Source organism: Bufo bufo, chromosome 2, assembly GCF_905171765.1.
Source record: "Bufo bufo chromosome 2, aBufBuf1.1, whole genome shotgun sequence".
NCBI lineage: Eukaryota > Metazoa > Chordata > Amphibia > Anura > Bufonidae > Bufo > Bufo bufo.
This window is the reverse complement of record NC_053390.1, coordinates 307,558,973-307,573,693: the sequence shown is the minus strand read 5'-3', so window position 1 is coordinate 307,573,693 and position 14,721 is coordinate 307,558,973. Positions and strand designations below refer to the sequence as shown.

At 44.3% G+C, this 14,721-nt stretch overlaps 1 protein-coding gene across 1 annotated transcript in view; it reads left to right on the top strand.

The window, feature by feature from the left end:
- ZFHX2 (zinc finger homeobox 2) overlaps nt 1–14,721 on the top strand; it is a 57,004-nt gene that overhangs the window by 19,986 nt on the left and 22,297 nt on the right. Inside the window, exons 6-7 of the mRNA XM_040416888.1 lie at nt 12,742–12,942; nt 13,725–13,818. Coding sequence (XP_040272822.1) covers nt 12,742–12,942; nt 13,725–13,818 — 295 coding nt within the window. The remainder of the gene's footprint in view (nt 1–12,741; nt 12,943–13,724; nt 13,819–14,721) is intronic.

The window sequence follows — 14,721 nt, the reverse complement described above, 5'->3', positions numbered from 1 at the left end:
ATGTGCCCTGTGTGAAGCATGGGCGGACTGACCATAGACTCTACATGGAAATTTCCCGGTGGGCCAATGCCCAGGGGGCCATCCAAGGCCTCCTTACGTCCGCAGGCTGGGTACATGATCTGATACTCTCAGCCTTAATTAATACTGGAAGCTTCAGGTACTTATGTACCTGACCAATGCCCACAGCTACCCTCCTGATCTCAACTGTACCACCATCCTCAGTACTGTGTTACAGTTTAACACTGTGGAGACAGTGGCAGTATTTTGTGCCGCACCATGGTATTGTTGGCCCTGGCTACTTCTGTTGCCCCACCTTCTGTCAATTTGGACATTCCTACATCATGGGGTCACTTTTCTTTTTTTCCAGGGCCACTTTAAGTTCCCAGTCCGCCCTTGGTGTGCAGGCACTCTTAGGTCAGTTTCAGCAGAAGGATGCTCCGTGTGGAAGAGTGATTTTCCGTTCTGATCCATGTCCCTGCCCAACATCCTCTGTAATGAATTGTACTGAGAGAATGTTGTCAGTACAATTCATTACATTCGGACATTGACACACAGTATGATAAATTATTATAACGCCATGAGGACCCCTTACAAGAGTCCAGGACGGGAAACCACATTCCCATGCGAAGCGCGTTTCTGGCAGTGAACTCACTTGTCTGACCAGGCCTTACAGTCACATAAGATTGGGTTTACACATTACTACAACAAAAACGGATCGGGGGAAAAAAAACGTCATGTATTTTGTTTTTTACTATAGTTGCCGTTGTTAAAACATGTTAAATCAATGTGCTTCACTTGTAAAAAAAAAACACATAGTCAATTACCACATTGCAAAACCACATCGATCACGATAAAAACGTATGCGATGTTTCCTGATGCATTTTTTGCAATTGTTCTTTTTACCACAACAAAAAACGCAACATATAAATTGCTTCATTGTTTGATCCGGTATTCGTAATCTTTGGGCAGTGTAGATGTGAGCAGTGATAATTTGTTTGTGTGTCATTGATCGCATCTTTTGTGCACGCCCACAGACCATCGTTCCTCGGCAGTCCATCCCCTTCTGTAAACGGGCAATTGCCTGTTCTTTGTCATAACACAGCACGAGTGGATGAAAGGCAAGCAATCACACAAATGAACGCATTAGTTCAAGGAAAACACCCATTATTGTAACATCAAAAAGCGAGCCTTGGGAACGGTAACACGGATCTGTAGGGGATCGGCGCTCATCTTAATAATCTGCCTGCTCCCGTAAAAGGACCCTTAATGTGCCTTACACATGTTCTTTTTACCTATTTTTGAAAATGATATATGTATTATGTCTGTACATATAGGAATTATGGTGCTTGTGCATGTTCTGTACAAAGTTCGTCTCAGAAGTTGTTTCTTTCCATACGACTACATCTAGTTCTGAAGAAAGAGTCACAAAGCAGCGACTGCTCACAGGCACTGATTGTTTTTACTTGTAATACCAGTGAAAAGCCGTCACTAGTTCCAGCATGCCCATTCTTTACTCTGTCACATGGTCTGCATTACCCAGGAGCAGCAGGAAGTGATCAGACATCTTTCCCAGGGAGGGGGGTGGACATCTGAGGGTTAAACGCAGGCCCAAGTCTGTAACACCCAGCAGGGGAGGAGATAGGAGGGGGAGAGGATTTGTTTACCAGCTAGGCCGAAAGAAGGAAAGAGCCAGAAAGAGAGATAAAGAAATTAAAAGACAGAAGAAAAGGCAGGCAATAGATAAGGGAGGAGTGCAGAAAGTGCCCCAGGAGTTAGTTTTAGGCAGAGATACTAGGGCTGTGCTTTATGTAGATACTGAAGAAGTGTGTAAGTAGGGGGGGGGAGTGAGAGACTGGGCATGAGGGGTGACAGAGGTAATTGAAGGGTGGCTGAAAGACATTGCTGGGAGAGGGGAAAACTGAAGGGAGAAAGTTGGTTTACGCTGATATTAGGGAGGAGGGCGGCCAGCAACTTGCACAGGAGTCAGGCAGAAGTGCAACTCGGCTGGGAGAGTCACGGGGGGCACAAGAGTGGAAACCAGGGGGAGAGAGGTGACAGTAGAACGGAGTGACAGCTGCTTGTTGGCCTCTGCTTCACCCGGATGGATTTGGAAGATGGTTATTTTCTATTCAGAACGGTAAGTGACCTATTCCAAGTGTAGATGGGAGGTGGCCATCAGAAAAATGCGAGGATCTGCACTGAACTCTATGTAACGCAAATGTACATATTTGGAATTGGATAAATAAGTTGTATTTATTTCAGTATAGCCGAGTTGTCTTTTAAGGGACGCTCACGTGGATTTTGGTGCGGAAACGCGGCAAAAATCCTAATAAACTACACTGCCGTGGGCGTGTGTGATGCTCAGAAAAATCTGCATGTAATTCACCTGGTTTTTGTGGCGGATTAGCCGAGTCATCAATTTTTTTTGTCGCATTTTAACAACATGTTTCTAAAACCGTACAGATGAATTTACTAAAACGGAGAGCGTTCCCAGAGCACAATGCACAGCCATAAGATTAGAAGCATCCAGGGAGCGCAGAATGATTTTCAGCTGTTGTGACAACTGTCCTGTTGTCAGCGATCAGTATCAAAGGGACACTTTTTATTTTCTCTCTCTTAAATTCGGAGGAGAGAATAATGTGGCCTGAAATCCACAGCACCACTGTCACGTAGGCTAGATTGACGCGATTACGTCTAGAGTGGGCCCATTTGAGGTTGCCCCGCCGAACATATACCAAATGTATGATACTGTGCAGTATAGGTTTAGACGTTTGACTGTGTAGCTGATGCTTTTTACTACTATTGGAGCTGCAGGATCCTGACGACTATGCCAGAAGGACACTGTTTTGGCATATAATTATTCATTGAAGTCTATAGGCACGGATGAAGATTTCCTGCCAACTGTGCACCAGACATGGTCTGAACTGAGCTATAAAAGCAGCCCTAGGAACTTTTACTGAGCGGCTTCCTGATACGTTAGCAGAGGTTTGTGGTAGTCACCTGCCTTTTGTGAACCTGGTATTACAACAGCCATTAGTTTGGAGTCCATTAGCAGATTAAACATTGACACAAACCGCTTCCCAGACTTTGCGACACAAAGTTTTACATTTGTCCAAAGGTACCATGACTTGGTTTGTTCTGATACAGTTCTATTAAAGTGGATTATATGAAAGGACCATATGCAAACATCAACGTTTTTATGTCCTCTACCCGAAAGTACACTGGCCTGCATGCAAAAGAGAATGAGGTATTCATTTCTGGGCACAGGCTGCCAATGCCATGTTTAAAAGCATTACATTCACCGCACATGATAGATGATTCTCTCTTATTTGCATGCAGAACGCAAAGTTTCCTTTTAGTAAGAAGATGTACAGGGTACATCCATAATAGCACACTTTAGGATATGTAAGGTGTTTGTGTTATGTGTTATTTTGGGGCATTTCATGTGTTTTCTACAAAGGCTGCACCAGCGAGAACATGGTGATTCTTGGGCCTCCTCAGCGGTCATAGTCCATGCCAAAATTAAAAATATTCTGAGCTGAAATGTTATTCTATATACAAAATATAGCGGGCGTAAAAGGAGTCGGCTACATCCAGATAAAGGCCTTTGCAGCGGGAAAGGGATCATGATGTAGTTCCCTGCACAGCAGGTGGTCATGTGCAGCGGCAGGACCCATGAGGTCCCAAAAGTACTGACCTGGTGGCCATGTGTAGTGACAGGATCCATAGGGTCCCAAAGGTACTTGTCTTCAAGATATGCCAAGGCTTTGAGACAGAAATAACTCTTTAAAGGCAGTATCCATCCAGGACAACTCTTTCTTATGTGCCCTGTTAGGACATTATAGAAGGGTGGTGTCCCTCTATTAGTCACAGCTGAGAGCTGCCCAAAAAATTGGTTATCCCTTTGAGGGTGAGACCAGTTGGTGAAGCAAGCCATACCCACATACAGCATATGGCTTGACTTGGCATGTGTGGCAGGCCTCACCAGCTGGTCTCACCCAAAGGGACTTGGTCTGATGTCATATTAATAGACAGCTTTCTCCAGTAAGGTTCCAGCGGATTATTTTTTTTGTGCCAATCAATGTGAAAAAATTCTATAATGTCAAAGTGAAAGTACAAAAACGATATGCATTTATCATAATTACTAAACAGAAAATAACTCACTTCACAAGTCTTCACTCCTATGTGAGCCTTCAGTCTGTGTGGATTTGGCCTTATGCACACATGGTGTGCAGGAAGCTGTAAGGCCTCGTTCACATCTCCGTCAAGCAGATGATCCGGCGTTTCTGGATTCTCTAGTTCAACGCCAGATCCCCATTGACTGTAATGAGGTCCGGCGGTGATCCGGCCGCTTTCCGGCATAAATACAGTTTTTCAGCCTGACTGAAAACGTTTCTTGCAACCGTTTTTTTTTGTCCAGCCGGCATTTTTGTGCTTGAACGAGGCCTATGGCAGTACAATGAGTCCCCTGCATCTCCATACTACTAATGTACTGTGTTCCCTCTATGGTGAAGGTATGCTTCCATATAAGCAGTGCTTTTAAGGGAGAATAGTAATTTAATTCCTCACAATCTTTCTTGTGTTTGGTTTGTACAAGATTGGAGACATGGAAATCCTTTATTATGGCTGCGTACAATGACCATGTGCGGGAGCACGAGGACTAGATTAAAGGGAGCCTGTCATGTTGAAAATGCAGTGTAATCTGCAGGCAGCTTGTGGGCTGAGCTGAGCACACTGATATATAAGGGAAATGTTCAGTATACATTGTATTTTATTTATTTAAACCTTTGTTCATTTTGGGTTTAGGAGTCCAGTGGGCAGTGAATGACAGCTATCTGTAGGAAGACTCACAGAGGGGAGGGTCACATATAAGATCACCCACATGCCTCCTGAGTCCAGAAGGAGCAAAAGACTAGTTCCAATGAATCTTCCCACAAAACTATGTCTCAATCTGCTCAGCTCCTCCTGCTCTATAACATGCTGCCTGCAGATTGTACTGCATTTTGGGACAGGTTCCCTTTAAAAGGGTTCTCTGGGCTTTAAAAACTGATGACCTATCCTCAGTCGCAGTCGCCTCTGCAGCGGTGAGCAGGTGTAATTACATCCAAGCCGTCCCATTCATTTCAATGGGACGGATCGCTCCTATATAAGTGTATGGGAACGATCCGTCCCATTGAAATGAATGGGACGGTTAGGTGTAATTACACCTGCTCACCGCTGCAGATGCAACGGCGAGAAGGTAAACAGAGAAGAAGAGGCGGAGCTGGCACGGCGCGTGCCTTCTCTTCAAACAGCTGATCGGTGGGGGTCGATCAGCCGATCTGATATTGAAGACCTATCCTGAGGATAGGTCATCAATATTAAAAGCCCAGAGAACCCCTTTAAAGTTAGAACTTTGTCTTGGCTACTCCAAGACTTTAAAGGGGTTGTCCAGTTTCCAATATTGATGACCTATCCTCAGGATAGGTCAACAATATCACATTGGCGGGGGCAGACTCCCGGCAATTCTGCCAGTCAGCAGTTTGAAGAGAGCTGCGTTCTCTTCACTGTTTACCTGCCCGCCATTGACATTGCAGCCGGTGAGACCTGCTTGGCACTGCAATATTGGCGGCGAGCAGGTAAACAGAGAAGAGAATGCAGCGCTCGCAGGAGCACTGCGGTCTCTTCAAACAGCTGATTGGCTGTGGTCCCGGGAGTCTGACCACTGCCAATATGACTATGGCCATTTTGCATCAGTGTGTGCTCCCCTGTTTGATTAATGGCCCCCATTAGTGCTCCCCAGTATGATTAATGGTCTTATTAGTGCCCCTCAGTATGATTAATGCCCACATTAGTGCCCCGAAATATGATTAATGCCCCCTTTGTGCTCACCAGTAGGAATAATGCCCCCCTTACTGGCCCCGATTCTGCTTTTGCAAAAACAAAAAAAAAATACTTCATCCTCTTGCACGTGCAGGGACACTCATTCCTCACTGCAGGTAGCAAGACCTGATTCCCCCAGCGTGATCATGTGACGTCAGGTCCTACTGCTTCCAGTGAGGAACTAGTGTCCCGGAGTGTACAAGTGGATGAGGTGAGTTTTATTATTATTTTATTTTAACCCCTGAAAGGCCCTTGAAGCCATTTTCAGCGGCTATTAGATGGGTGTACTCCTGTCTAAACCACCATTAAAAACAGTCCCATTGATTTCAAAGGGGTCCCCGTGGCCATGAAAATAGCCAAAAATAGAACATGTCCTATTTTTTGATGGCTGCTATTCACTGGCCATTAAAAAACAGCCATATGAATAGTCCCATAGACTTTAAATGGTTCTGAAAACTGTTTTTTTTTTTCAAAACCATTACAAAACCAGATCAAAAACTGCTCTTTGACCTATTGTGAAAAGTAGATCCTGTGTTATCTGTAGAGAGGTGTTCCGGGGTCCGTTCCAGAGAAGGAGAGCCATTTTCCTTCTCCTCTGCACTGCTGCCCTGGATGTCACGCTGACTGGCGGTGAGCGCCAGCACCTCCATCAATCAGCTTACTACCTCCCACCCACTGCCAAGTGCTGCTGCTAAAAGGAAGGAGGAGGGAAGGTCACTGTCCCTCCACTGCGTGATTATTGCTGTCCAATGGCCTGTCTCCACCTTAGTGGACTGCCAGGATATGAAGGGGAGCTCAGGGACTGATCTAGACAATAAATACATGTATGTATTAAATATGCCTATACCCCCCCCCCCCCCCCTTATCTATAGGAATGCACCCATGTACTTCAGTAAATGGGTGCATTCCTATGGATGTGTTTTTTTTTTTTGTCACATTTAATATAAACACTTAGACCAATAATGTTACAGTCCTTGCACAGTGTTTATATTAAATGTGGCTATAACCCTCATCCATATAAATGCACTCATGTACTGTAGGACCTGGATGCAATCTTAAGGATGAGGGGAGTTATAGTCACATAATATAATAGTGCATCATCCACAGATCCCCCATAACAGTGCATCATCCGCAGATCCCCCCCAATAACAGTGCGTCATCCGCAGATCCCCCCCCAATAACAATGCGTCATCCGCAGATCCCCCCCAATAACAGTGCGTCATCCGCAGATCCCCCCAATAACAGTGCGTCATCCGCAGATCCCCCCCCAATAACAGTGCGTCATCCGCAGATCCCCCCCCCCAATAACAGTGCGTCATCCGCAGATCCCCCCCCAATAACAGTGCGTCATCCGCAGATCCCTCCCAATAACAGTGCGTCATCCGCAGATCCCCCCAATAACAGTGCGTCATCCGCAGATCCCCCCCAATAACAGTGCGTCATCTGCAGATCCCCCCTAATAACAGTGCGTCATCCGCAGATCCCCCCCAATAACAGTGCGTCATCCGCAGATCCCCCCCAATAACAGTGCGTCATCCGCAGATCCCCCCCAATAACAGTGCGTCATCCGCAGATCCCCCCAATAACAGTGCGTCATCCGCAGATCCCCCCCAATAACAGTGCGTCATCCGCAGATCCCCCCCCAATAACAGTGCGTCATCCGCAGATCCCCCCCCAATAACAGTGCGTCATCCGCAGATCCCCCCCCAAATAACAGTGCGTCAGCCGCAGATCCCCCCCAATAACAGTGCGTCAGCCGCAGATCCCCCCCCAATAACAGTGCGTCATCCGCAGATCCCCCCCCAATAACAGTGCGTCATCCGCAGATCCCCCCCCAATAACAGTGCGTCATCCGCAGATCCCCCCCCAATAACAGTGCGTCATCCGCAGATCCCCCCCCAATAACAGTGCGTCATCCGCAGATCCCCCCCCAATAACAGTGCGTCATCCGCAGATCCCCCCCCAATAACAGTGCGTCATCCGCAGATCCCCCCCCAATAACAGTGCGTCATCCGCAGATCCCCCCCCAATAACAGTGCGTCATCCGCAGATCCCCCCCATAACAGTGCGTCATCCGCAGATCCCCCCCCATAACAGTGCGTCATCCGCAGATCCCCCCCCCCCATAACAGTGCGTCATCCGCACAGTGGCGGATCCATAGCCTGGTCTCAGGAGGAGCACTTGCAGATTGTTTTGTGGCAGTGGACAGAAAATAATGTGGTGCTTATAGAACAGACTATTTTATTTAACCTATCGTACAGCTCTAACCTTATTTTAAAACAGTCACATTTGTCTTTCCAAATTACGGATTTTAAAAATTACATGACTCTGTTATGGGGGGGGGAGGGGAACGGGGGGAGGAAAGAGAAGAACTTGTGGAGGGGCCAGGGGTGTCCTGGAGGGGCCAGGGGGTGTACTGGAGCCAGCTAGTCACCCCTTCACACAGTATTTTTTCTTAACCCCTTTCAGCAGTCCCCCGAGGGGTCAATAAATACTGTGAATGGGGGACTGCTGAAAGGGGTTAATAACTACTGTGAAGGGCCTTTCACAAAAGTTATTAACCCCTCTCAGCAGTCCCCCATTCACAGTATTTATTAACCCCTTTCAGCAATCCCCAGCAGCACAGACCAGTTAGTAGTACCTAATTTCCCCCCTACCCTAGTTATTATAGTCAATCCCCCACTACTGTCCCCATGAACAAACTTCCCCCAGCCCTTTCAGTTTCAGCAATCCGAATTTCCCGACCACAGCAAAGTCTTCAGTCTCAGACTAAGGCCTTATGCACACGACCGTAGTTATGGTCCACATCCGAGCCGCAGTTTTTGCGGCTCGGATGCGGACCCATTCACTTCAATAGGGCCGCAAAAGATCCGTGTGCTGTCCACATCCGTTGCTCCGTTCCAAGGACCCGCAAAAAAATATATAGCATGTCCTATTCTTGCCTGTTTTGTGGACAAGAATAGGCATGTCTACAATGGCAAATTGCGGAAGGCACACGGGGGCCGCTTCTGTTTTTTGTGGATCCGCAGTTTGCGGACCACAAAAAACGGCACGGTCATGTGTATGAGGCATTAGTTGACAGTGACACTGCCTCAGCGCAGCTGTGCTCCTGAGACTGAGTCTGTTCCTCCTGCTCGGAGCTGCTCCTTCCTTCCACTTTCCGCCGGGGTGCGCGCCTGCAAACCAGAATTGACTGGTCTGGCACGAATCATGTCAGTGCGCTCTGCACAGTGACTTGATTCGGATAATCGGATCATGTGAGTATATGGGCGATCGGAAGCCCTCTCTCTCACTATATTCTTTGGTGGGGGTAATTGACCCGTTGCCCCCTCCCTGGATCCGCCAGTGCATCCGCAGATCCCCCCCATAACAGTGCGTCTTCCGCAGATCCCCCCCATAACAGTGCGTCATCCGCAGATCCCACCCATAACAGTGCGTCATCCGCAGATCCTCTCCCATAACAGTGCGTCATCCGCAGATCCTCCCCCCATAACAGTGCGCCATCCGCAGATCCTCCCCCCATAACAGTGCGTCATCCGCAGATCCCCCCCATAACAGTGTGAAATACACTTATTATTTTGTAATTTTATTAAATAATTTTGCACCCCTTTTAGGTTCAAAATATTTTTTTCTTCTTTTCCTCCTCTAAAACCTAGATGTCTTATCATCAGGTGCATCTTACAGGGCGAAAAATACAATACTTGTCACTATAATTCTGCCTATGGTGATAATAATAGCTACTGAAAAATTACCTGTATAGATAGTATAGAACAGTAAATCATGACCTATTTTTAGGCCTAGTGTTCAGTGTAAAAATTGCAGGATATTATATGTTTTGTAACCATAGATAGCAACATAGAAAAAAAAATACTTTTAACATAAAAACATGATTTAAACAATGGGTCATTTTCTGATGACACATTCCCTTTAAGCTACATTATAGCTCCTCGAATGCGACAATGGGGAAAAAAAAATTCAATGCTGTGTGAATAATGCCTAATTCTAGGGCTTTTTTTTATTGGGCCAGAAAACTACAATTTCATTGGCTCTGTGGCGATTTATTTTACCTCATGTGGTTCTTATTAATTATATACAAGATAAGATGACAAAAATCTTAGGACACTTGATATTGGATCTGTTCACCTACAAAAAAAGCTTCTGTATAGCTGCAGCCTCAAAAGTATCTTTAAATATGATGCTGTGATGTCGACGTCCATAGAAACACTTAGAACTACTTATGTGAAATACCAGCTCATAGAAACGGAGCTAAAACTTCCCAAATTTAGCAACCAGTTTTGGTGTGGTCATAAGAATATACTCAACAGGTGAATTTTTTTTCCTATATTAGTACTGTAACTGATACAGCTGTGGACGGAGGACTTACGGAACGCTAGTATGGAGCCCTAAGGTCTCAGGTTCCTTATATACTGCGCCATTCTTCCATAGACGATGGAGCTTGCCACTTTTTTTTTCCCTGTTGGATTTTTAAGACTGAAAGTGCAACAAGTTTCTGACAGGTTATAGTAACATGTCATTGGGGGGAAGGGGGCTCTGGGTGCTGAGACCCACCCCTAATTGCTAAAACAAAGGTACCAAAGCACTCAGCTTGCCACGTCCCTTAATTTTTGCTAAGCTCTGTTCTGAGTGTACGGATTTACAGAAAGTCCATATAGTTTCTCTAAATCCGCACATAATTTGCTCTGCTCCGTCGTTTTAGCGATCGTTGTGGGTCTCTGCACCTGGACCTCCAACAAGGAGAACTTCTGATATGTCACTGTGATGAGTCAGTTTGTGAACATTATACACTTTGGGACACATTTAAAAAATAACTAGGATTGGTCTCATTTATGACAAGGCGTGCAGCTCAAATTTGACTAATCTAAGGCAGTAGTGCATCTAGCAGAAACACTACGCCAGACCCAGGAACTGCCCGTGACACACTGCTCTTCCCCCGCCCCCCCCCCCCCCCCCCCAACTGTCAAACGTAATATTGTCAAAAAAAGGGATTGCGGCTATTTTTACACCAAAACCTGGCTTCAAAATATTTGTAACTGCCCCCCTTTGTGTCTTGGCCATGACACCTACGTTTACCTGTCCGGTGCAGAGAAGGTGGTGGTGAAATGTATATCAATTGTCTGCCACATGTGCCATTCGTAGAAATCGGAATCATTCAAATCAACAGATACGTTCTTATAAAAATTAAATGAATTGTAATAATTTTATTGTATTACCATACATTAAATATTTTGATAAGGTGATTAGTGATAGCGGTCTGGTTCCTAATCTGGCCATGATCATGAAGCTATGGGTGGTGAGGTTCGCATGCCTCTGAGCTTTTTCCTCAGTCATCAGATATTAAAAGCCTTTCACACGAGCGAGTTTTCCGTACAGGTGCAATGCGTGAATTGAATGCATTGCACCCGCACTGAATTCTGACCCGTGCATCATCTCTGCGTTACGTGAAAATTGCAGCGTGTTCTTTATTCTGTGTTTTTCACGCAGCCCTGGTCCCATAGAGGTGAATGGGGCTTCCTTGAAAAACGCATTGCATGCGGATGCAAAGCGGTTTTCACTAATGGTTGCTAGGCGATGTTGTTTGTTATCCTTCAGGTTTTTTTTTACATGTGCGTGAAAAACACATCAAAATATCCGTGTGATAAACAACGGAACCACTAAACTGCAATGTCAGATAAAACGGACTGCACATGCATGCAAAATCATCAGTTTGTGTGAAAGAGGTCTAATCGGCCTTCAGTATCAAATTGATGAGCGTCTGACTGCCAGGACATTTTGCCAATTAGCTTAATGAAGGCACAGCTCACCCCCATTTATTTCGATGGGACAGAGCTGCAGTGAACTGCAGTACCAGGTACAGCTACTACCGCAAGTACAGAGCTGTGCCTATAAAGCAAGATTGCCAGAGCACTGTAGCCCCTTCAGTTTGCTGATCGGTGGGGGTTCCAGTAGTCAGACCTCCACCAATCTCATGGACATCAATATTGTAGTCCCTAGAAAACCACTACGGACAAGCTTCTGCATATGGTCTGTTTTTTTATTTTATTTTAACGACCCCATAGACTAGAATTGGTAAGACCAAACCGCAAAAATGATATGAATAGGACCTGCCCTGAGTTTTGTGGATTCTGCACGCAGATCGACAAAAAAAAACGGACATGGCCCCATTGAAATGAATGGGCCAGTGCGTGATCCGTTAAAAAAAAAAAGCAGTACACTGAAGAAAAAAACAGATGTGTGCATGAGCCCTAAGGCTATGTGTTCACCCTGGTGGATTTTTTTGTGGACTTACACAGAAAAATACAGTATCTGAATGAAGATTGGAAAAACCCTACCCTCCCATGTAATAGAAAAATAACCCCCAAGGGCTTGAGAACATGCTATAAATTATTAAATTATATTTATTGCAGATTAACATACTCACTGCTAGATTTTACTGCAGATTTCAGGCCATCTCCGCAGAAGAAATTGTCACCTGCATGTGCACATGGCCAAATTGTCTATGTTCTTTTGTGCAAACAACTGAAATTCTCATCTACCACACTGGATTTTTTTTGGCCTGCATCTGATATGATATGTAATCCATGTTTCATTTATTTTGAATGTGTCCTGTCTGTTTAATTTTCAGTTTTAGTTGCATCATTTCATATAGAGGTTGTCCGATTAAATTAATTAAACGTATTAATATACGGTACTTTCATTGCCAAATCTTAACAGTTATCTCAGCACTTAAACTTGGACATTCTTAACAATTTCCCAGTTACAATATATAGAATTTAGATTTGGAAACCAATGAAAAACGCTTTGGCATCACAACCCCTTAATTCTGTTTCATCTAACTTCTGCATATTTTTGCACCCTCAGGTGTTTTGCTGTCCATTCTGTGCTTATGTTAGTCCCTCTGAAGAACAGGTCCACAGCCATGCTGTGTCTCAGCATACCCTGCAGCCTACTTTTCGCTGCCCATTGTGCCAGGAACAGTTAACAGGCACTGGAAACCTGAGAGGGCACCTGGGGCATGGACACAACGTAGTGTCTGAATGTGTGGAGAAACTGTTACAGGTGGTGAGTATTTTATTAAATCTCATTAACAAGGTTTTAGCTACAGTACAGTATTTTCACCTTTTAATCACTGACACTTGGTAGAAAACTGGCTAGTAAGCTGATAATATAGCATAGAAATTTCAGTTACCTCCATCAGAAGGTACTTTTTTAAATGGATTGCTGTATAATACATTACGAGGTACCAGTCGGAACTGAACCCGAGTTCGGTTCCAAGTTTTAAAGTGGTTTTCCACTTTAAAAATCAACTACCGAAGTTATTCAACGAAATCTCGTGTGACTTTGCAAATAACTGACTTCGGCTCATTGGAGCCCATACATTTTACTTCTGTACGGAGACAGTTACGGAGACCGTATTAATCCAAAGTTTTGAACTAAGCGACTTTGGATGTAGCATCCGTAGCTTGCTTCGCTCAACACTAGTGTATTACGTCTTGCAGAGAATATGAGTGGCTAAATTCTATCAAAATATCTTAGCTATTACAAAAACTTTAAATGACTACACTACCCTTAGCCAGGGACATGGTTACTGCCAAATACCTACATTTATCCTTTCCACAGATTTGTTTCTAATGTACAGTATCATATGTATAGACATAAGTATAGAGGCCAAAGTAGCAGTTGCATTTAGGCCCTGGTGCCCGAGAGGTGAAAAGAAGACACCAGCATTATAAATAACTCATGATATGAGAGCTGTTAGAGACTTTGCATTGGGGCCCAGGAGCTTGAGGTTATGCCTCTGGTTGCTTTGTACCTGTATGTAACTTTTATGTGATGTCTTTCAGGCACAGAAAGTTAATATAACCTTTAGAACCAGAATTATTCCTGTAAGAGTAATAGAGGAACCTGAAGGACATGTCACAGAGAACGCACCTTCCAGTGAGTTTCCCAACTTTACGCTTGCATTTTTGTCTCGTACATATTGCTTCTTAATTCTCATACTTTTTCATTGAGAATAATGCCAAGTCATTTTGAGTTTTGTGTGTCAAAACTCTATTAAGAGCCCTTTACACAGGACTATTATCAGGAATGAACGTTCAACAAATGCTTGTTTCTAATTGGCCCACATTAAGGTGTCACCCATCACTGACTAAATCTAAATCCTCATTTACAATACATTCGGAAAGTCTTCAGACCCTAATGATATAAAAATCCTATCATTCTGCTGTTCGAGACATGGGAGGCCCTCAGAGCTAAATTTCAAGTGTCGTAGAACATGATCTGAATACCTTCCTATTTAATAAAGTTGCAAAAAATTCTACAATTCTGTTTTCACTCCCTAATTATGGGTTATTGAGTGCAGATAGCTGGGAAAAACTCGAATTTATTTATTTTAGCACATGGCTGCAGCCTAACAAAATGTGAAAAAAAATGAAAGGGTCTAAAGGCTTTCCGAAAGCATTGTATGCTGACTTTAATCTATAAATTCTGGACAGCAGATCTGTAAGAGATCAAGTGATGGCAGTAGCCATCACTGGTCCCCATACGTGGAGGTGATTACTACATGTAAATTTAGCTCTCGCCTTCTCTGACTAGCAGGTAATTATCGGGAAGGAGCGGTACCTTACCTATAATTGCCTGCTCAGTCGGCACATGTAAATACGCTATTAGGAAAACATATGGAATTATATCTCATAGCCACCAATCAGAATACAGTTTTATTTATTTTTTCTTAACTGTACTACTCTGTACTCTGATTACTTTTTCACTGCTACAGTTTTGATTCAGGAGTATTGAATCAAAACTGCAATGTTTTGTTAATTTGATGATTTAATCACATTT